At 44.7% G+C, this 24,831-nt stretch overlaps 1 protein-coding gene across 1 annotated transcript in view; it reads left to right on the forward strand.

Moving 5' to 3' along the window:
* Positions 1-24,831, forward strand: part of LOC120020369 (voltage-dependent calcium channel subunit alpha-2/delta-2-like) — a 298,389-nt gene that overhangs the window by 180,401 nt on the left and 93,157 nt on the right. The window contains exon 5 of the mRNA XM_038963972.1: positions 11,698-11,742. Coding sequence (XP_038819900.1) covers positions 11,698-11,742 — 45 coding nt within the window. The remainder of the gene's footprint in view (positions 1-11,697; positions 11,743-24,831) is intronic.

A 24,831-nucleotide genomic window follows, 5' to 3' on the forward strand; every position in this document is an offset into this window, starting at 1 on the left:
ACCACCCCAGGCCACCCCTTTATCCTCCTCCTCCTCCTGTTGATCACCCCAGGCCACCCCTTTATCCTCCTCCTCCTCCTGTTGATCACCCCAGGCCACCTTTCTCTCCTCTCTTCCACCCCTACCTATCCCCCTCCCCCTCCTCCTCCTCCTGACCATCTCACCCCACCCTTCCCCTTCCCTCCACCCTCCATGTCTTTACCTCCTGATCACCACAGCCCACCCCTCCCCTTCCCTCTACCCTCCATGTCTTTACCTCCTGATCACCACAGCCCACCCCTCCCCTTCCCTCCACCCTCCATGTCTCCACATCCTAATCACCCTAGCCCACCCCTCTCTTCTCTCCTCCACCCCTCCTCCTTATCCAACTCCCGCTGGCAACCTCAGCCCACCCCTCTCTCCTCCACTCCCTCTCCCTCCCTCCCTCGCTCCCTTGCTCACTCTCTGCATCTGCTTTCTCTTCTGCTGTCTGCTTTGTTCACTCGCTGGTTGCCTTGGTTACCCCACAGTTTGGTCATTTCAGCTTCTTGATTGCAGGCCCGGCTGTAATTTGCGTAAGTATCTCTCTTCAAGGTAGAAATGCTATTTTCTCCATTCTCTTTATTTATTTGTCTCTCTCTCCCTCTCATTCGCCTTCACCCTCTACCTGACTCCTTCAGTACTCTCATGTAATGTTGTTCTGCTGCTCTGAGAGTGAGAGAGAGAGAGCACAAGTGGTCTCAGACATGCTGTTTCACACTCAACTAAGAGGGCATGAAAGAACTCTTGTTTGGTGAGCCACGGTGCTGTGGAGCGCTGCGTTAGCCGGGGGCAGAGAGAGAGAGAGAGAGAAAGAGAGAGAGAGAGTCCCCCGTGCCATGTCTAAACCCAGCCTATCGATCCCCAGGCCCCACCGGGAATGGCAATCAATAGCCAAAGAAATCCAGCAGGCCACGCTCCGAAGCTCTATTCCCCATCTCAACACATGCCCAACACCCATGAAATGTTATTTCATAGAGAGAACCTGCTCCCCCTGGCCCCCTGGTTAGAGAGGGGGTCTATATGAGAACTCTGAACTAGAGAGGTCACCATCATAGAGGATTGGGTTTGGCTTTTTTTATTAAATAATTGGGTCCATCATAGTTTGGGTCTTTATATTGTATATTTTGTCTAATGTCTAGGTATCACCTCTGTGATGTTTACTGTATTAAATTATTATTATTATTATATTGATTAAACAGTATGTAAGACCTCCCTACTGGGACCAGTAGATTGCTGCATGACATTGTTTGATGATGGCATGGTTCCCTTCCCTTAGGTCCTGTGAGGCGGCAGGTACACTAGCCTAGCGGTTAAGAGCGTAGGGCCAGTAACCAAAAGGACGCTGGTTCAAATGCCCTTGAGCAAGGCACTTAGCCCTAACTGCTGTGCATAAGAGCAGCTACTAAATTATGTAAATGTAGCATGTTCATTTCCTATCTCCATTTAAAGAGTTGTGGGTGAGAGGTGTTTATAGAAAAGTTTTTATTTGCAGTGGTTAAAAGTATGGATAAAGGTTTGAGTTTCAGTGGTTAAAGGTATGGATAAAGGTTTGGGTTTCAGTGTGTGCTTTCTTTGGTGCAACTTGTCCTTGGTCGATGCGGACGTAGATGTCTTGAGGAAGGTTACTGTCTGATTTGAATGTTTGAAGCGTTGTGAAGCCTCGTAGGGGACAGCAAGGCGTCTAATGGAAATGATTACATGGTCGACAATAACAGGTTTGTCTCTGCCACCGCTGATGGTTGAGTGGCCACTCTCAGTCAACCTTTGAAGAGGGGGTGGCAGCTCCCTGGCACCCTGGCCCTCAAGCCTTCAACCTGTATCCGGTTGTCCTGAAGAATATGGAACCGTGAAGCTGTTTTCAGGATAAGTGGTGTTCTACTGTTAGACAGAGGTTCAATATGAAGATGCCATGTGATTGGCTAGGGCAGATCCAAATGCGCTGTAAGGTGGCTTTTGATTGGTCACTGCTGCCTGGTGAGATTGCCGACTGTACGGTGCCAGGATCCACCATGTCACGCTGATAGATGGAGAATTGGATTGCCTCCTAGGTTACCAGAACACCACCTGATCCCTGTATTAATATTGTTACGGTCTGTTTATCTTATTTGCCTTTATTTGTTGTTAGAGCGTCTCCTTCCTGCCTCTCCTGTGCTGATCAGATTGGGGCTTGTTTGGGAGGCGTTGTGTGCATGTGTCATGTTGGATAGGCCCTTTATCTGGCAGTGTGTCCATGCTGTGTGGCGATGCTATCGGGGCTAAAGCCGGCTCCTCAATGGAGCCATGTCAGCCAACAATGGGGATCTGCATTACCCAGAGCGCAGTGGTACAAAGCGTCCTCTCCTTATCGCAGGATTGGAATATTCAAAGACTGATTTAACTGCTTTTTACTGAAGGGATCTGACAGCCACTGAAAGAGAGAGACAGACTGAGAGAAGGGAGGGAGACAGAGAGAGAGAGGGGGAGGGAGAAAGGGAGAGAGAGAGAGAGAGAGAGAGAGAGAGAGAGAGAGAGAGAGAGAGAGAGAGAGAGAGAGAGAGAGAGAGAGAGAGAGAGAGAGAGAGAGAGAGAGAGAGAGAGAGAGAGAGAGAGAGAGAGAGAGAGAGAGAGAGAGAGAGAGAGATCATATAACTAAAAGGTTGCTTAGAGGAAATAAGTGTAATAAGGCTAGCATTTAAAGAAGGGCAGTCTGCACTATTGAGCATGGATTAAGACATAGGCATTGTAACATAAAAGAGGTTATGGAATGCATAGCATATTCATCAGATTTTTTTCAACCACTATGATTTTAGGTCACATAATGGACAATAATGGAAAAACAAAATGGTCTCTCTTTTTCTGTTCTTTTCTCTTTTCCCTTTGTGTTTTTCCTTGCCTTATTCCTGTATCTGTACGACTGCAGACCATCTTTCACTCAGGGCTTTTGAAGTTAATGTGCAGTTAGAGAAGGCCTACCTTTATGTGTGGTGAGACAAAGGACATTGAGAATGCATCATTTTCACAGTGTATTTGAGCAGTAAACTTAGGGCAGATTTGTTTATTGGCATACAAATGAACATCTACATGAAGCTATGTGTGGAACACCATGGTCGCAACAGCTCCCTAATAGCTTAAAAGCCCAAAGACATCCAGCATGCCAATGAGAGAGCCGCGCCCTAGGCCTCCCCCCTCCCTCCCTTCATCATACACAGCTTTATCTGAAGAGTCAAACACACAGTTCCTCTCTCTCTCTCTCTCTCTCTCTCTCTCTCTCTCTCTCTCTCTCTCTCTCTCTCTCTCTCTCTCTCTCTCTCTCTCTCTCTCTCTCTCTCTCTCTCTCTCTCTCTCTCTCTCTCTCTCTCTCTCTCTCTCTCTCTCTCTCTCTCTCTCTCTCTCTCTCTCTCTCTCTCTCTCTCTCTCTCTCTCTCTCTCTCTCTCTTTCTCCCTCTCTCTCTATCTCTCTCTCTCTGGTCCTTCTCTCTCTCTCTCATTTATTTCAATTCAATTCAAAAGGCTTTATTGGCATGGGAAACAGCTTTCTCTCTCTCTCACTGACTTGATCTCTCCCTTTCTCACTCTATTTCTCTCTCACTCTATTTCTCTCTCACTCTATTTCTCTCTCACTATATTTCTCTCTCACTCTATTTCTCTCTCTCTATTTCTCTCTCACTCTATTTCTCTCTCACTCTATTTCTCTCTCACTCCACCTATTTTGCTCTCTATCTCCATTTTTCTCTTTCGCTCTCTCACCCTTGTCTCTCTTTTTCCACATTTTGCTTTTGCCTCCTTTCTTTAAAGTGTGCTTTTTACATTTAATGATGTATTTTTATTGACAGTATAAAGAGGCATCATCCCTGAGATTATGACAGGTTGCTTCAATAGACTCATTTCTCCCCAGAGGAGCCTAACTTGAAAAGCACCCTGCATTTATACTAGCCTAATAAGAAGATATTTCAAGGTGACAGGTTTTGTGTGGCTATTTTAAGTGGGTTTTTCTGTGAGGCAGTGCACTAAATTCCGGTCTATTCTATTTTTTGCAATTTGGACATTACTCGACTTGTCCAGGCAGTCAGATGTTTTTTTGTGTCAGAGAATCCTCACTATAGCCAGACTATGTTCACTGAGTTTAGTCTATGTCCTCAACAAGACCCAAATTGTCTGTCATCGCGATAGTCTGACAATCTGTATTAGGGGGGGGGGGGGGGGGGGGGATCAGCTTTAATACTGCAGATAGATTGTGGCTTCTATCAATGTAATTGTCTGCATCACTTCCAATCCCCCATATATATATTTTTTGTTGTTGTAAATATATACAGTGCATTTGGAAAGTATTCAGACCCCTTGACTTTTCCCACATTTTGTTACGTTACAGCCTTATTCTAAAATGGATGAAAAAGTTTTTTCCTTCATCGATCTACACACAATACCCCATAATGACAAAGCAAAAACAGGTTATGAGACATTTTTTTTGACATTAGTATTCAGACCCTTTACTTAGTACTTTGTTGAAGTCTTGAGTCTTCTTGGGTATGATGCTACAAGCTTGGCACACCTGTATTTGGGGAGTTTCTCCAATTCTTCTCTGCAGATCCTCTCAAGCTCTGTCAGGCTGGATGGGACGCATCGCAGCACGGCTATTTTCAGGTCTCTCCAGAGATGTTCGATCGGGTTTAATTCCGGGCTCTGACTGGGCCACTCAAGGACATTCAGAGACGTGTCCCGAAGCCACTCCTGCATTGTCTTGGCTGTGTGCTTAGGGTCGTTGTCCTGTTGGAAGGCGAACCTTCGCCCCAGTCTGAGGTCCTGAGCGCTCTGGAGCATGTTTTCATCAAGGATCTCTCTGTACTTTGCTCCATTCATCTTTCCCACGATCCTGACTAGTCTCCCAGTCCCTGCCGCTGAAAAACCTCCCCACAGCAAGGCCCTTCTCCCCGATTGTTCAGTTTGGCTGGGCGGCAAGCTCATGAAAGAGTATTGGTAGTTCCAAACTTCTTCCATTTAAGAATGATGGAGGCCACTGTGTTCTTGGGGATCTTCAATGCTGCAGACATTTTTTGGTACCCTGTCCCCAGATCTGTCCTGTCTCGGAGCTCTATGGACAATTCCTTTGACCTCATGGCTTGGTTTTTGCTCTGACATCATATAGACCGGTGTGTGCCTTTCCAAATCATGTCCAATCAATTTAATTGACCCAATCAAGTTGCAGAAACATCTCAAGGATGATCAATGGAAACAGGATACACCTGAGCTCAATTTTGAGTCTCAAAGCAAAGGGTCTGAATAATTAGGTAAATAAGGTATTTCTGTTTTCGGTTTGCATTTCCTGCTGTGCAGTAAAATTCTCAGCAAAAAAAAGAGTGATCGAATTAAGATCCTACATCTGTATCATCACAAGACCGGTTATTAAGACCAGTTAATACGGCCAGTTATTAAGACCGGTTATTAAAGGAGTTTAAAGGCTCTCTGGTAGTCCTGTGTCTACATTTCTAGGATTATTTCACCCCTTGTGATTTAGCTAGGTTTTTATGTTTCGTAAGTGTTCCTATTATACAAGGAAGGCCTTTTGTTCAAATGAAATGTTTTTATGAAATGAACAAAATAGTTTTCATGTTTTTTTTGTGGTTTCTTTCCCATATTGCACCTCCAGTGTTCTAGTCTCCTTGATGAAATTGCATGTCAGTCATTACTTACTTTACATGCGTCAATTGATAAAATGTGTGCTGTGTGTACTTCTCAATACAACATTTCACAATAGCTTCTACTAGAAGGATTGAACATTTCCTGAATGTTTGTCTGTTATAACTGCCTAGTGTTTCTAAGGGTGTTGGACCTGTCAAATAGACATTGTGTAGAGGGGGAGAGAGACATTGAGAGACAAGGAGAGCGATTGGAGTGGAGGCAGGAAGGACAGAACAGCAGAGTGAGTCAGGTTTTATACCTTACGTTACAAAAGCACTTCTATTCTGCTGCCCAATCACATAGTCTTTTTGTTCTGGAAGGTCCTCCTTGACTAGTCAGCAGAGTGTGTGTGTGTGTGTGTCTCTGTATGTGCGTATGTTTGTGTGTGTGTATACGCACTAATGAAGAGCAGCAAATGAAATCCTTTATTGTGTCTGATATAATGTCAGGTTCCATTAGGGATCTGCTGCTAGGGATGATTGCTGGAGTACCATGGCCTGGAGAGCATCCGCAGTTTCTGTTTGATTGTGACTTGTTTTTGTGTATGTATGTATGTGTGTGTGTGTGTGTGTGTGTGTGTGTGTGTGTGTGTGTGTGTGTGTGTGTGTGTGTGTGTGTGTGTGTGTGTGTGTGTGTGTGTGCGTGCGTGCGTGCGTGCGTGCGTGCGTGCGTGCGTGCGTGCGTGCGTGCGTGCGTGCGTGCGTGCGTGCGTGCGTGCGTGCGTGCGTGCGTGCGTGCGTGCGTGCACGTGTAATTACAAAGTCATTAGCAGGTGTCCAGAAGATATATGGATATGACTGTAATCTGTCCTCACATGATGGAGAGCTTGTCTGAGATTTAAATGTCAAACTGTCTCAACGTGTCTTGTGAGAGCACACAGCATGCCCACCAAGAGGTAAGGTATACACCCTGACACATGCACACATGCACCCTTCCTCCCTGACAGAAGCCTATATGTGTAGTGTGCAGGTCTATACTGTATTCCACCAAATGGGCTGGCTCATATTTAGCCCAGTGGGCCTGTCTAACTTGGTTTTATTTGCGCAAAATGATCATTATCGGGCTAATACTGGTGGCCTCAAGTAAAAAAATGTTGTCGCATGGAGTCCTCAAGGAAAGAAATAAATAGGCCATAGTGGAGAAATAATTACAATTTAGCAATTTAAACATTGGAGTGATAGATGTGCAGAAGGTGAATGTGCAAGTAGAGATACTGGGGAACAAAGGAGCAAAAAAAAAAATAACAGTATGGGGATGAGGTAGTTGGATGGGCTATATACAGATGGGCTATGTACAGGTGCAGTGATCTGTGAGCTGCTCTGAGACCTGGTGCTTAAAGTTAGTGAGGGAGATATGAGTCTCCAGCTTCAGTGATTTGTGCAATTCGTTCCAGTCATTGGCAGCAGAGAACTGGAAGGAAAGGCGGCCAAAGCAGGAATTTGCTTTGGGGATGACCAGTGAAAAATACCTGCTGGAGCGCGTGCCTCGGGTGGGTGCTGCTATGGTGACCAGTGAGCTGAGATAAGGCGGGGCTTTACCTAGCAAAGACTTATAGATGACCTGGAGCCAGTGGGTTTGGCGACGAATATGAAGCGAGGGCCAGCCAACGAGAGCATACAGGTCGCAGTGGTGGGTAGTATATGGGACTTTGGTGACAAAACCGATGGCACTGTGATAGACTGCATCCAATTTGCTGAGTAGAGTGTTGGGTGCTATTTTGTCAACGACATCGCCGAAGTCAAGGATCGGCAGGATGGTCAGTTTTACAAGGGTATGTTCGGCAGCATCAGTGAAGGATGCTTTGTTGCGAAATAGGAAGCCGAGTCTAGATTTAATTTAGGATTGGAGATGCTTAATGTGAGTCTGGAAGGAGAGTTTACAGTCTAACCAGACACCTAGGTATTTGTAGTGGCCACATATTCTAAGTCAGAACCGTCCAGAGTAGTGATGCTGGACTGGCGGGCAGGTGGGGCAGCGATCGGTTGAAGAGCATGCATTTAGTTTTACTTGCATTTAAGAGCAGTTGGAGGCCACGGAAGGAGAGTTGTATGGCATTGAAGCTCGTCTGGAGGTTAGTTAACACAGTGTCCAAAGAAGGGCCAGAAATATATAGAATGGTGTCGTCTGCGTAGAGGTGGATCAGAGAGTCACCAGGGACCACCAGGGATGTTAGGGATGATTTCTGGTCCCAGTCCAGCCCTGTATTCCAGCTACTGTACCTGCTTTTACCATATTAATCTACAGCGTCTGCATCTACATAGGGCGGCACACAATTGGCCCACCGCTGTCCGGGTTTGGCCGGGGTAGGCCGTCATTGTAAATAAGAATTTGTTCTTAACTGACTTGCCTGGAGCATGGAATGATTTTAATGTGTTCACTTACGCTCAATGCTTTGTTAAAAGCTTTGTTTTGTTGTTTCTACTTGTCATATGATCATTTGAAAAACAATCTTCCATATACAATTACAGATATTAATTTGAGCCAGTTTGCTACAGTAGGAAATAAATCCTGCAGCAACAGGAAATGTGAATTATTATGTGGATTATAATTAATGGACATTTTTGTAAGAATTGATACATTTTTCATTAGGGCAAATCAAGTCTGAAATTACACAAAGTGGAAATGACAAACTTTAGAAGCCTTTAGAAGTTTGAATTGCTCAGCAACAAAAGAGTGATCAAATTAAGACCCTAAAAACTGTAGATATATAATTATTTAATAGTCATTCATTACAGTAATTGATAGTGGGAGACAAATAGATAAGAAAAACGATAGAGAGCCAGTCAGAGTGACACAGTTCAGACAGGAAGCAGCAACAGAAACCAAAAGACAGATAGACAGACATGGTGAGAAAACACAAAAAAGTCTAGAGCAGAGGGGACTGTTTCTATAGCAACAGTGGGCACCTAACCTGCAGCTGCACTGTATTCACTCAATCTGAAATTGGGTGCGAATGCTGCCTGGTATTGAGGGGAGGGAGATGGGCAAGAGAGAAGGCTGGCTGGTATTGAGGGGAGAGAGATGGGGAAGGGAAAAGGCTGGCTGGTATTGAGGGGAGAGAGATGGGGAAGGGAGAAGGCTGCCTGGTATTGAGGGGAGAGAGATGGGGAAGGGAGAAGGCTACCTGGTATTGAGTGGAGAGAGATGGGGAAGGGCGAAAAGGCAGGGAGGGCGGAGAGGAGGAGGAGAGGTTGGGGAGGGAGCAGACGACTGAGATAAGGGTAAGGAGACCGAGGAGTGGGGAGAGATGCTGTGCGAGCGTGATGCATTGCTGGCGTGCCATTCTATGAGTGTGTGCCGTGTGTTTGTGCTTATGTGTGAGTGTGTGTGGTTTTGTGTGTGTTTAGCTGGTAGTTATGCTGAGAGAGGGTAGTGTGCTTTATTAGATGTGTTTAACCTAGGCCCTGGGTCCTAAGAGACCAAGGACCAGCCAGCCTAGGGGGATCTGAGGGACCACAGGCACCTAGGGTGCCTCGCCATGTAGCCTCTGTTTGTGTGTGTGCCCTTACATAAAAACATTATATGTGAAAAGAACACTTGAAAAAACCCGTAATTTTCGGACACGTGTGAACACGTGTGAACAAATCATGTGAAAAATGTAACACAAAAAATATACACTACCGTTCAAAAGTTTGGGGTCACTTAGAAATGTCCTTGTTTTTGAAAGAAAAGCCATTTGTCCATTGAAATAACAGGCCAGCATCCCGGAGTCGCCTCTTCACTGTTGACGTTGAGACTGGTGTTTTGCGGGTACTATTTAATGAAGCTGCCAGTTCTTAAACTAGACACTCTAATGTACTTGTCCTCTTGCTCAGTTGTGCACCGGGGCCTCCCACTCCTCTTTCTATTCTGGTTAGAGACCGTTTGCGCTGGTCTGTGAAGGGAGTAGTACACAGCGTTGTACGAGACCTTCAGTTTCTTGGCAATTTCTTACATGGAATAGCCTTCATTTGTCAGAACAAGAATAGACTGATGAGTTTCAGAAGGAAGTTATTTGTTTCTGGCCATTATGAGCCTGTAATCGAACCCACAAATGCTGATGCTCCAGATACTCAACTAGTCTAAAGAAGGCCAGTTTTATTTCTTCTTTAATCAGGATAACAGTTTTCAGCTGTGCTAACATAACTGCAAAAGGGTTTTCTAATGATCAATTAGCCTTTTAAAATTATAAACTTGGATTAGCTAACGCAACGTGCCATTTGACACAGGGGTGATGGTTGCTGATAACGGGCCTCTGTACGCCAATGTAGATATTCCATAAAAAATCTGCCATTTCCAGCTACAATAGTCATTAACAACATTAACAATGTCTACACTATTTCTGATCAATTTCATGTTATTTTAATGGACAAAAAATCAAGTAAATTTCAAAGTGACCCCAATCTTTTGAACGGTAGTATATACATTTCACATGAGTCAGACACGTGCATCATTTAAAATACATTTTCACATGTGAACAAATCGCATGTGAAAAATGTCACTTGGGAAAAACAGACACGTGCGTCAGATGTGGTTTTCGGACACGTGTGAAGTTTCACATGCATTTTTAAGCTCAATATGTCAAAACAGCAATTCACATGTGAAAATGCAATTCTACTATTAAAAATGCTATTTTCACATGTGAAACTGCAAATTTGACATGTTTCTTTTTCCATACCCACCACCCGCACCCTTATGTACCGTCTATAAGTGTCTTCCTGTTTACATCCCTCAACTACCCTTTCCCCCCCTTTCCACATCTTCTCTCCTTGTCCCACTGTCTATCCAGATCATGCATGGCTGCTGTGTAGAGAGAGGAGGCAGAGTGTTCTGGTACTGGAGGATAACGAGCATCGGTCTGAAGGGAGAGGACTCTGCTTCTCTGCTTCCCCATCCGGAGGCCCCCCTAGGCAAGGCCCTGCCTCATGTTAAGTGTCAATAGGAGTTTGGGTCAGGCTGCGTCTGTCTGTGTGGGTTGTTTGGGGCTGAGCTGAGCCGTGCTTAGCTGATGACTGACTCCCTGATTAGTGCTGGAGGCCAGCCCGGGTCCTGGTTACGGACACATTGGGTCTGGACTGTCTCAGGGAGAGATAGAGACAGCGAGAGAGAGACAGCGAGAGAGACAGCGAGAGAGAGACAGCGAGAGAGAGACAGCGAGAGAGAGACAGCGAGAGAGACAGCGAGAGAGAGAGAGAGAGAGAGAGAGAGACAGAGAGAGAGAGAGAGAGAGAGAGAGAGAGAGAGAGAGAGAGAGAGAGACACAGTGATGGTCATGTGTGGGTATGTGTGTGTGTGTGTGTGTGAAGGGCTCTCTCAGCCTCTCCTCTGCTGTCAGAGAATGAGCAGAGCTCCTCCACAGCGGGAAAAGCAGTCACTCCAGTGCCCTTGAGAGCGTGTCCTCACCCAGGCTCCCTCCCAATGATATTGAGGCGGGCCCAGACTTATGCCGCACCGTGCCGCACGCAGCCCTGGCGAGGAGGTCGGGGTCGGAGGGAGGGGGCAAGCTCTGGGCTGGGGAGCGTGGGGGTTGTGGGCTTTGGGGGCGTACAGGGAACGCTGCAATGAACTTGGCTTCTGTCCTGTTCTCTGTCTTTTCTTTCTCCTCTGAGATGAGAGGCGCTATTTACCATGAACTCAACAGACAATAAGCAGTGGATGAGAGCTCTAGGGAGCAATGCTAGCTCATTCCACTCTATATACTCATCCTAAATCCAGCTAATAACCACTGCACCATAGTAAATCATGCCATACATACAGCATAGCACTGTATTTCCTATTATAGTGAATACCACATTACAACACAACTAGATTGCATCCTGTACTGCATTAGAAAACAGCACGTCTCAGAAACACATTCCACAATCTTTCATCACACTACCTCCCCAGTGTTCTGTGATGCTGATTATATTCTCATGCTGTCTAGTGTGTCTGAATATAACCTTGATATCTTCATACAGCTACACCAGCAGAAGAGCTTAATGGATATAGTCACTGCTATATCTTCTCTCATCACCTGTCTTTTCACCTTTCTTTTCCGCGCAGGAGAGCGACATGGAGTACTATGATTCGAAAGCGGAATCAGACTATGTGAGTACAGTGGTGTGTGTCCTCCCAGTTCTGCCCGTCCTGCTCCCCTGTACGTCTTGTTGTCCCACTGGTCACAGGCCTCTGGGCTGTCTGTGTGTGTTAGTACGCTGCTGACACTGTGGCTATGAGTGTGTGTGACAGGCCTGGGGCCAGCACCATGCATGTGACCAAGCTCCCACTAACTGTCCTCCCAAGAGATTCAGTCAACCCTGAAGTACCTACCTAACTAACCCCAACCCCTGAAGTACTAACCTACCTAACCCCAAACCCTGAAGTACTTACCTACCTAACCCCAAACCCTGAAGTACTTACCTACCTAACCCCAAACCCTGAAGTACTTACCTACCTAACCCCAAACCCTGAAGTATTTATCTACCTAACCCCAAACCCTGAAGTACTTACCTACCTAACCCCAAACCCTGAAGTACTTATCTACCTAACCCCAAACCCCGAAGGACTTACCTACCTAACCCCAAACCCTGAAGTACTTACCCACCTAACCCCAAACCCTGAAGTACTTACCTACCTAACCCCAAACCCCGAAGTACTTATCTACCTAACCCCAAACCCCGAAGGACTTACCTACCTAACCCCAAACCCTGAAGGACTTACCTACCTAACCCCAAACCCTGAAGTACTTACCTACCTAACCCCAAACCCTGAAGTACTTATCTACCTAACCCCAAACCCCGAAGGACTTACCTACCTAACCCCAAACCCTGAAGTACTTACCCACCTAACCCCAAACCCTGAAGTACTTACCTACCTAACCCCAAACCCTGAAGTACCTACCTACCTAACCCCAAACCCTGAAGTACATACCTACCTAACCCCAAACCCTGAAGGACTTACCTACCTAACCCCAAACCCTGAAGTACTTACCTACCTAACCCCAAACCCTGAAGGACTTACCTACCTAACCCCAAACCCTGAAGGACTTACCTACCTAACCCCAAACCCTGAAGTACTTACCTACCTAACCCCAAACCCTGAAGTACGTACCTACCTAACCCCAAACCCTGAAGTACTTACCTACCTAACCCCAAACCCTGAAGTACCTACCTACCTAACCCCAAACCCTGAAGTACTTACCTACCTAACCCCAAACCCTGAAGGACTTACCTACCTAACCCCAAACCCTGAAGTACTTACCTACCTACCCCAAACCCTGAAGGACTTACCTACCTAACCCCAAACCTTGAAGTACTTACCTACCTAACCCCAAACCATGAAGGACTACCTACCTAACCCCAAACCCTGAAGTACTTACCTACCTAACCCCAAACCCTGAAGTACGTTTACCTACACTCTTAGAAAAAAGGGTTCCCAAATGGTTATTCGGCTGTCCCCATAAGATAACCCTTTTTTGTGCCAGGTAGAACCCTTTTTGGTTCCAGGGTTCCGTGTAGAACCATCTGGGGAAAGTGTTCTACGTTGAACAAAAAAAGGGTTCTTCAAAGGGTTCTCCTATGACCTCAACCAATGCCCCAATAAATAACCAAGGAACACCGAAACACAAGACAGGATAGTAGGCCTAGATTATACCAAACATAGAGTTGAAGTCGGAAGTTTACATACACTTACGTTGGAGTCATTAACACTTGTTTTTCAACAACTCCAAAAAATGTCTTGTTAACAAACTATAGTTTTAACAAGTCGGTTAGAACATCTACTTTGTGCATGACACAAGTCATTTTTCCAACAATTGTTTACAGACAGGTTATTTCACTTATAATTCACTGTATGACTATTCCAGTGGGTCAGAAGTTTACATACACTAAGTTGACTGTGCCTTTAAACAGCTTGGAAAATTCTGGAAAATTATGTCATAGCTTTAGAAGCTTCTGATAGGCTAATTGACATCATTTGAGTCAATTGGAGGTGTACCTGTGGATGTATTTCAAGGCCTACCTTCAAACTCAGTGTCTCTTTGCTTGACAACATGGTAAAATCAAAAGAAATCAGCAAGGCCTCAGAAGAAAATGTAGACCTGGTTCATCCTTGGGATCATTTTGGGAGCAATTTCCTTGGGAAATTTCCAAACACCTGAATGTACCACGTTCATCTGTACAAACAATAGTACGCAAGTATAAACACCATGGGACCATGCAGCCGTCATACCGCTCAGGAAGGAGATGCGTTCTGTCTTCCTAAAGATGATGATACTTTGGCGCGAAAAGTGCAAATCAATTCGAGAACAACCACAAAGGATCTTGTGAAGATGCTGGAGGAAACAGGTACAAAAGTATCGATATCCACAGTAAAACGAGTCCTATATCGACAGCAAGGAAGAAGCCACTGCTCCAAAACTGCCATAAAAAAAAGCCAGACTATGGTTTGCAACTGCACATGGGAAGAAATGTCCTCTGGTCTGATGAAACAAAAATAGAACTGTTTGGCCATAATGACCATCGTTATGTTTGGAGGAAAAAGGGGGAGGCTTGCAAGCCGAAGAACACCATCCCAACCATGAAGCACGGGGGTGGCAGCATCATGTTGTGGGGGTGCTTTGCTGCAGGAGGGACTGGTGCACTTCACAAAATAGATGGCATCATGAGGGGGGAAATTAGGTGGATATATTGAAGCAACATCTCAATCTCATCAGGAAGTTAAAGCTTGGTCGCAAATGGGTCTTCCAAATGGACAATGACCCCAAGCATACTTCCAAAGTTGTGGCAAAATGGCTTAAGGACAACAAAGTCAAGGTATTGGAGTGGCCATCACAAAGCCCTGACCTCAATCCTATAGAAACTTTGTGGCAGAACTGATAAAGCGTGTGCGAGCAAGGAGGCCTACAAACCTGACTCAGTTATACCAGCTCTGTCAGGAGGAATGGGCCAAAATTCACCCAACTTATTGTGGGAAGCTTATGGAAGGCTACCCGAAACGTTTGACCCAAGTTAAACAATTTAAAATCAATGCTACCAAATACTAATTGAGTGTATGTAAACTTCTGACCCACTGGGATTGTGATGAAAGAAATAAAAGCTTAAATAAATCATTCTCTCTAGAATTATTCTGACATTTCACATTCTTAAAATGAAGTGGTGATCCTAGCTGACCTAAGACAGGGAATTTTTACTATGATTAAATGTCAGGAGTTGTGAAAAACTGAGTTTAAATGTATTTGGCTAAGGTGTATGTAAACTTGCGACTTCAACTGTACATGGCTGTACAGTAACTATCGAGACTTCATGTAATGTCGCTATTAATATGAGTCACCTATAAATCCACCTGCTGAGTCCACAATCCTCTGTAGAAGGTATTTTATTTTTATTTAACTAGGCAAGTCAGTTAAGAGCAAATTCTTATTTACAATGACGGTCTACCCCGGCCAAACCCTAACGACATTGGGCCAATTGTGCGCCACCCTATGGGACTCCCAATCACGGCCGGTTGTGATACAGCCTGGAATCGGACCAGGGTCTGTAGTGACGCCTCTCGGGAGCCCTATACAGGGTGTCCTGACAATGCCTTAGTCTGTCACTGGTCCGGGAACAGTTATTAGTCCTTCCAGAAGATGTAAAGGTCACAGTGACTCACCACTCCTCTTTGTGCTACCAAGCCACCTGATTAATTGGCTATCAGTACCAAATGCATGAATTCCCTACATCGTCCGAGAACAAAAGGAAGGAAGGAATAAGGAGGGAGAGACGGAGTAGAGAGAGAGTGATAGAGAGAGATGAAGGAGAGAGAGAAAGAGATGACGGAGACAGAGAGAGACGGAGAAGAGTAATGGTGGGACAGAGAGAGAGAAAAGAGAAAGATGGAGATAGAGAAATATGTGGACGGACAGAGAGAGGAGCTAGCTGTTATAAATCACGGCGTGATTTTCGTGGTGTGCGGAGGCAGCCCTCCTGTGATTAATGACACAGCACTTTAGGGCCTGTCAACACGTCTAATTGGAGGACATCGGTCATCATTAAAATGGCCACTGCTGAGGCCAAGCCCCTGACAAAACCCATGGCCCACCCCAGCATACCGCTAAAGGTCACCCCCCCACCTCCATTGTGTCCAGAACCAAGTGACTGGTTATGAAGAGGTAAGTGAGGGAGCTTTTGGAGGAGTGTTTAGTTTCTCCTCCAGCATCCTCTATCCTTTTCCCTCTCCCACTGCTTCCTCCTTCTTTTCCCCCTCCTATTCCTCCACCTCCATCACCATCCTGTGTCCTGTCACTGGTCCACAGTGTTTACTCTCTCCAACTGACCCTTACTCCTGTACCCTCCCTCTAAACTAACCTCTGTCCTGTCTGCTCCGTCCCTCCTCTCCCCATGTCTGTTCATCCAATCATCCCTTTCTCTCCCGGGTTGTAGTGCATCCCTCCACCCCTCCAGTATAAACACTCCATAATTAGAATGTTCGCCAGATGTTCTGGACTCCATATCTCTCAAAACGTTGAATTGATGGCCTTTGTGGCACCCGAATCCCACAGTACCCTTGGGAACGTAAGTGAGTACCACCACAGTTCGACCTGCCCAAAAGGTGACACTGTCTGTGTCCTCCATCTCTGGTTCTCTGTGTCCAGGCGTAAAAACAGCATATAGCGGCCATTCATTTTTTAAAGGAATATTCCACAGTAGTATGTGTGGAGGAAGCACTGGAGGGGATTGCTTAGTAGTGGGATGAACAACACCTCATGTTAAAACTATCTTGAGCTCTAGCCCACTAGTCTTGCCCTTATCCTTACCCAACTCTAGCTGCTTATAAACACGGCAAGGTGACCGAGGACAATTGTATGGTTAAACAGTACAAATACGACCTATGCAGATCGATCAAGATGATGAGACACACAAGTATAGGGACAAAGTGAAGGAGCAATTCAGCTGGTCGGGCACGAGGAGTATGTGTCAGGGGCTTCTAACGATCGCAGATTACAAAAAGAAAGCCAGTCACGTTGCGAACACCAACGCCGCGCTACCGGACAAGCTAAACACCTTTTTCTCACGCTTCAAGTATTACGACTCTGTGCTGCCGAGGTGAGCCCCTGACGATAACAAGGGTTACATGCTTACGGTCTCCACGGAGGACATATGTAAGTCATTCAAACGTGTTAACCCTCGCAAGGCTGCCGGCCCAGACGGCTTCTCTAGCCATGCCCTCAGAGCATGTGTGTGCAGACCAGCTAGCTGATGTGTTTTCTGACATTTTCAATCTCTCTCTAGCTCAGGCAGTTGTTCCCTCCTTCTTCAAGATATCCACTATCATCCCCGTGCCCAATAAAGGGAAAGTAACTGAGCTGCATGATTACCAACACCTAGCACTCACTTCCGTCATCATGAAGTGCTTCGAGAGGCTAGTCAAAGTCTATATCACCTCCTCCCTCCCCGACACACTCCACCCTCTCCAATTTGCTTACCGCCCCAGACAGATCCAAGGACAATGCAATTGCCATTGCACTGCACACTGCCCTCACCCACCTGAACAAAAGGAATGCATTTGTGAGGATGCTGTTCACTGACTACAGCTCGGCCTTCAATACCATAGTGTCGTCTAAGCTCACCACAAAGCTCACGGCCCTAGGACTGAACTCATCCTTATGCAACTGGGTCCTGGACTTCCTGACGGGCCACCCCCAGGTGGTGAAAGTAGGCAACGTCATCTCCTCCACACTGATCTTCAACATGTGGGCCCCACAAGGGTGCGTCCTCAGTCCCCTCCTGTACTCTCTGTAAACCCACGACTGCATGGCCTCACACAGTTCCAACTCCATCATCAAGTTTGCTGAGACACCACAGTAGTAGGTAGACCTGATTACCAACTATGACGAGACGGCCTACAAAGAGGAGGTAGGCACTCTGACTGCGTGCTGCCAGGTAAATAACCTCTCCCTCAACGTCAGCAAAACAAAGGAGCTGATTGTGGAATTCAGGAGGAGCCAGGTTGGGCACTCCCCCATCCTCATCAACGGGGCCGCAGTGGAGACGTTAAAAAAATTCAAAAAAATCTCTGAGAAGCTGGAATGGTCAAACCACACGGACACCATGGTGAAGAAGGCATGACAATGACTCTTCAACCTCGACTCTTCAACACTAGTTGTCACAGGAAGGCTAAGAAGATTATCAGGGACCTCAGCCACCCAAGCTACGCCCTGTTCGTGGGCAGTATAGGAGCATCATGGCGAAAACTGTCAGACTAGCCAATCGATTCAACCCCCAGATCATCAGGATGCTGAAAAGCCACCACTAGTCAGTGACCTGCTCCCCCTGTCCCCCTGTGCATGTGACGAATAAACTCTAATCTAATCTAACCCTGGGCTTTTGAAAATTAACTGTTTTCATTGTCAGGTTCCAATTATAAATCCATCTTACTATGAATTTAATACACACAGAGACACACATGGACACATTAAATGTCATAGGCATGATGTCTTGGCCTGTCTTTTTGGTCCCAGCACCACCGCATTTGCTGTCAGTTCACTCTTAGGAAAAGGGGTTCCAAAAGGGTTCTTTGCAGATGGATAGGGTTCTACCAAGAACCGTTTTGATCAGAAGAACCCTTTTTGGAAGACAAGGGTTCTTTGTAAGGCAAAGGGTTCTACCTATAACCTTTAACATCATAAGAATTGTTTTTTGAAGAAAGGGTTATTTGATGATTAAAATAATTCAGTCAAGAAGGATTCTTTGGCAGACAAGAAAGGTTCTATATAGAACCATATATACAGTAATATTTCCCAGCATGCTCTATTGCAGGGATAATTTTCAGAATTGTTTGTTTTACTGTAATATCTGTGTTTTTGCATGTACATTGATTGGTTGATTAATTTTATGCTACACAAAGATAAATAACATACCGTTTTCTAAACTAATCCAATCTGTTGAAGTTATTGCACCCGTTACTGAGATGGTTGTTCAAGTTTAGATGATTGAGGTAGTCTCAGTATTCAATCATCCCTACCCTGCTAGTCATTCTGAATGCAGGTTCCGGGTGGTACAAAATTCCACTTTGCTTTGCAAGCCAGCATAATGTGACTTGCAGGCCTGATGTAACCTGTAAACTAGGAGATTCGTAACACCACCGTGTTAGGGTATAACTAGGGCCTCAAAGAAAGACTTATGATATATGTAATGTATTGTCATAAATAATAACACTTTAAAAGCTAATAAGGCTGGTGGAACCGTTCATAGAGGGTTCTAGGAAGCGCCGTCCAAAGATATAAGGGTTCTCGGTAGAATCCTTCAAAGAAGTTTCTAGGAAGAACCTTTAGATGATACAATTGTCCTTGGTACAACCCTTCATAGAGGGTTCTAGGTAGAACCATATACAGGGGGTTCTTTGAAGAACCCTACATAGAGGGTTCTATAAATACCCCTCTGCAAAGGGTTCTAACCAGCACCAAAAAGGGTTTCCCTATGGGGACAAACTGAAGAACCCTGCATGGTTCTACTTAGCACATATCTTCTAGGAGTGTAGAATAATATGTTATTGATTTTAGAGTTGTATTTTCTGCCATTGTTGGGGGGAAATCTCTCTGCAAGAAATACCCAAATGAAAGAGACAAGATCAGGCCCCCCAATAGAAGATTATTACTTAGGCTTCAGCAGAGAACAGACAACGCTCACTCGGGGTGAAATTGCAATGGTCTGTGTTATGCATTGTCTCACTTTGATTTGATACTGTTATTTGGCTGCTAGTGAAATACGTATAAATTGTAAATTATGTTCCAAGGTAACGATTTGGTTGAGGGCAAGTAGCAGAGATGTTGGCCATCTAGCTGGCAAAACTATTATTATTCTAGCTTGGCATTCCATTTGAAACACAGAGTCATTTAGTGTTTTGATTTTCTTTGCATTACATTACACTGTGAAAACCCAGTTTGTTTCTACTTCAAGGTCTCAGAGCGAGTGACGTCACTAGCTAGCCATTTCACACTGGTTACACTCACCCCTCTTTGACCTTCTCCTTCTGCGCAGCAACCCCAGCAGCTTGGCCAAGGCCAACTGAGCCAACTAGGCTCGAACCATGGACCCTCTGAAAACATCAACAGCTGCCTTCCATGAAGCATCATTACCTATTGCTCCACAAAAGCCGCGTGAAACAACTACTTCAAAGTCTCAGAGCTAGTGATTTCACCGATTGAAAAGCTAGCAATTTCAAACTGGTTGCACACACTCACACACACACTATAATATCACAGGGATAGGCTGGATCAGGAGCGAGAGATGATTGTAGTCTGGGTGAGCCCTGGATGGGTAAAGGTGGAAATAAAAGAGTCTTCAAAAGGTCGTTCCTGGCCTCTTCAACCTTTAATTAAACATTGAGAATGGGGAGATAAAATTAACAATTTGGGTAATGAATCGAGCAAAACAGGTGGTGGATGGCTGAAGAAAATGAACCAATCAGTCTTTCCTGTGTGGATTTATTTAGCTCCTAATTAGAAGCTGCCTTGGTTAATTATGATTGGGCTCTTCGGGGAAAAAGGGCCTCACTGAAATGACAGTCAGGCTGAGGGATAAACAAACACTGGGACGGGACTCCATAGTACGCTGCTGATGCACAAGGGGTTTCTGAAGCCAATCACCTTCGCCGTTATTGATAACTTGGCTTCTCTAAGCCAATCATCTTCACTGTAAATAATGTAATAATTTTCTCTAAGCCAATCACTTTCACTGTAAATAATGCAACCATTTTCTCTAAGCCAATCCCCTTCACCCTCTAACCAAGACTTTTTTCGTAACTAATGCTTCCAGCATTCCTAACCCACTTTCTCTGTATCTGATAAACCATCATCTCTAACCTAATCATCTTCACCGATGAACCAGCAAGTCCTACCTAATCAGCCATGCCACCAAACTGCCCTTAACACAATGTCCTCGCGTGTTTGAAGGACTGCATCAGTAATCGAGTGAACCTCTCTGATAGACCAACATCCAACTCTAACCCTCTCACCCTTGCTGATGCAAATGAATAAGCATGATCATGAACACATTCATTGTCTTTGCTGTAATATCGCTAGACTAGTATTATATTTGTCAACCAATCTTCAATGTCACTGCCACACAATCCACTTTTACCTTGTCACCAGCAACATTAGTGTTGCTGTTAAAAGCAGCACATCTTATCACGTACCTGTTCCACGTACCTCAACTCATGGTTGAGTGGGGCAGGTTTACATTGGGATGCAGTTGGAGATGATTGACAGGTAAAGAGTGAGAAAACGAACAGGAAGGTTTAGGCAGAATTAATAGATGAGTTGAGGAATAGGAGACCGTTTAAGAGATATAAATTGAAAATGTGGCTGTGGAAGTTTTATTGTAATGTTCTTACTGTCAAATGTGTGGTGAGGAGTGAATAGGGAGAGATAGGACTCAGAGATGGGGGAGTGCCAAGTCTGGTAGGTTTTTGTAAGTCTGCATAAGAAAGGGGAAACCTGGTGGAGATTAAAGTGATGACACAAGGGCCATAGCCAGAGAGTATAGCCAGAGAGTATAGCCAGAGAGTGCAGCCAGAGAGTGCAGCCAGAGAGTATAGCCTGAGAGTGTAGCCTGAGAGTGTAGCCAGAGAGTGCAGCCAGAGAGTGAAGCCAGAGAGTGTAGCCAGAGAGTGCAGCCAGAGAGTATAGCCAGAGAGTGTAGCCAGAGAGTGTAGCCAGAGAGTGAAGCCAGAGAGTGTAGCCAGAGAGTGTAGCCAGGGAGTGTAGCCAGAGAGTATAGCCAGAGAGTGTAGCCAGAGAGTGTAGCCAGATAGTGTAGCCAGAGAGTGTAGCCAGAGAGTGAAGCCAGAGAGTGCAGCCAGAGAGTATAGCCAGAGAGTGTAGCCAGAGAGTATAGCCAGAGAGTGTAGCCAGAGAGTGCAGCCAGAGAGTACAGCCAGAGAGTATAGCCTGAGAGTGTAGCCTGAGAGTGTAGCCAGAGAGTGCAGCCAGAGAGTGAAGCCAGAGAGTATAGCCTGAGAGTGTAGCCTGAGAGTGTAGCCAGAGAGTGCAGCCAGAGAGTGTAGCCAGAGAGTATAGCCAGAGAGTGTAGCCAGAGAGTGCAGCCAGAGAGTGCAGCCAGAGAGTATAGCCTGAGAGTGTAGCCTGAGAGTGTAGCCAGAGAGTGCAGCCAGAGAGTGCAGCCAGAGAGTATAGCCTGAGAGTGTAGCCTGAGAGTGTAGCCTGAGAGTGTAGCCAGAGAGTGCAGCCAGAGAGTGAAGCCAGAGAGTGTAGCCAGAGAGTGCAGCCAGAGAGTATAGCCAGAGAGTGTAGCCAGAGAGTGTAGCCAGAGAGTGAAGCCAGAGAGTGTAGCCAGAGAGTGCAGCCAGGGAGTGTAGCCAGAGAGTATAGCCAGAGAGTGTAGCCAGGGGGTGTAGCCAGATAGTGTAGCCAGAGAGTGTAGCCAGAGAGTATAGCCAGAGAGTGTAGCCAGAGAGTGTAGCCAGAGAGTGTAGACAGAGAGTGTAGCCAGAGAGTGTAGCCAGAGAGTGCAGCCAGAGAGTATAGCCTGGAGTGTGAGTTTTATAACGGAACGTTTGTATCGATTTTTGCTAATGTTTTTCACCTTTGATTTACAATCGTGTATGTGCATGAACTGCATGTGTATGTGTGAGAGCGACACACGCAGAGCGGGAGACAGAGACAGTTGACATATGTCTGATGATGCGTTTCCTGTAAGGTAGCATGTTGTCCTGGTCTGTCACTAAAATGTCGCTATCGTTGACATTCAGTGGACTATCTTCACAACTGTCCCCCTGCTCTGCTCTTACCTTCACTTCCAACAACAGCTTGCAATTGCTTTTTAATAGACAATTAAAGACAGGCCATCGATCAATTCCTGCACAGGGCATGAGGCTTGAATACAAATTTGTGAAAAAACAAACAGTTTTTATCATGTCAAATCCAATGAACCCTTGCTACTCCATTAAAGAGAAATATATGGGCATGTCTCAGTGTGTACTGTACTGTATTGTATTGTACTGTACTGTAGTGTAGTGTACTGTACTGTACTGTATTTGAGTATTTGTTTTTTGTCTTAGTTTTATTTTTGTTCTGCCTGCCACCACCCTCCTCTTCGGATGTGTGAGTATTTGTGTTATGCACTGACATGTGTCTGTCAGTTTTAGGATTGTATTTTATTACACTTATAATACAGTATGCACAGTATATATGTATTTTGTGCGTAGATTAAGAATTGTGTATGTTTTGGCTTCCCTTTCCTTATGGTATGCTGTGCATGCTACATATTCAGCATTACTTCCTCTCATACCTTCTCATTGGTGGTAATCTCTCCGTGGGCAGACTGTGCGTGTAGACCGAGAGAATCTGCCAGGACTGAATGGGATGCGTGAGATCCCAGCAGCATTAGTTTCGGTGTTGGGGTTTTCCTCACTGGTTATTTGGACATTTCAGGATTGGGCAAAGGCGGTGCTTAAACTCCAGTGCTTCACGCGTGTGCCCACACAGATCGGAGGGTGAAGACTTCATTTTTGCCGGAACTCTGAATTTCTAATACGTACAGTACCTTCAGAAAGTATTCACATACAGTACTTGACATTTTCCACATTCTGTTGTGTTACAGCCTGAATTACATTTTTACCAAATGTTAGTTGAGTCACTGGTCTATGACACACAATACCCCATAATGTCAAAGTGGAATTATGTTTTTCAACATATTTACTAATTAATTCAAAATGAAAAGATAAAATGTCTTCAGTCAATAAGTATTGATACCCTTTGTTATGACAAGCCTAAATAAGTTCAGGAGTAAAAATGTACTTAACAAGTCATATAATAAGTTGCATGGACTCACTCTGTGTGCAATAATTGTGTAAAACATTATTTTTGAATGACTACTTCATCTCTGTACCCCACACATACAATTATCTGTAAGGTCCCTCAGTCGAGCAGTGAATTTCAAACCCAGATTCAACCATAAAGACCAGGGAGGTTTTCCAATGCCTCGCAAAAAAAGGGAACCTATTGGTAGATGGGTAAAAATAAAAAAAGCTATGAAAAACAATGAATATCCCTTTGAGGATGTTGAAGTTATTAATTTTACTTCAAATGGTGTATCAATACACCCAGTCACTACAAAGATACAGGCGGTTCCCAGAGAGGATGGAAACTGCTCAGGGATTTTACCATGGGGCCAATGGTGACTTTTAAACAGTTACAGAGTTTAATGGCTGTGATAGGAGAAAACTGTGGATGGGTCAACAACATTGTAGTTACTCCACAATACTAACATAATTGACAGTGAAAATAAGGAAGCCTGTACAGAATAAATATATTCCAAAAGATGCATTTTGTGTGCAAAAAAAGTAATACTAAAAAAAAAAGTTGCAAAACAATTACGTTTTTGCCCTGACTACAAAGTGTTATGTTTGGGGCAAATCCAATACAACACATTACTGTGTACCACTCTCCATATTTTCAAACATAGTGGTGGCTGCATCCTGTTCTGGGTATGCTTGTAATTGTTAAGGACCTGGGAGTTTTTCAGGATAAAAAATAAATGTAATGGAGATAAGCACAGGCAAAATCCTAGAGGAAAACCTGGTTCAGTCTGCTTTCCACCAGACACTGGGAGATAAATTCATATTTCAGCAGGACACTAAGCTACAACACAAGGCCAGATCTACACTGGATTTGCTTACCAAGAAGACAGTGAATGTTCCTCAGCGGCAGTTTTTACTTAAATCTTTTTGAAATCTATAGCACGACCTGAAAATGGTTGTTTAGTAATGATCAACAACCAATTTGACAGAGCTTGAAGAATTTAGAAAAGAATAATGGACAAATGTTGCACAATTCAGGTGTGGAAAGCTCTTAGAGACTTACCCAGAAAGACTCACAGCTGTAATCACTGCCCACGTGCTTCTACAAAGTATTGACTCAGGGGTGTGAATACTTATGTAAATAAGATATTCTATATTTAATTTTCAATAAATGTGCAAACATTTCTAAAAACATGTTTTCACTTTGTCATTATGAGGTATTGTGTGTAGGTGGGTGAGAAATAAGTATATTTAATCCATTTTGAATTCAGAATAAGTCAAGGGGTATTAATACTAACTGAAGGCCCTGTATGAACACAGAAGTTAATCATGCAGCTGACCAAATTACGCAAAATTAAACTTCTAGGTTAACGGAGAATTACATTTATGGTATTAGAT

This window comes from Salvelinus namaycush, chromosome 2 (genome assembly GCF_016432855.1).
Source record: "Salvelinus namaycush isolate Seneca chromosome 2, SaNama_1.0, whole genome shotgun sequence".
NCBI classification, from domain to species: Eukaryota; Metazoa; Chordata; class Actinopteri; order Salmoniformes; family Salmonidae; genus Salvelinus; species Salvelinus namaycush.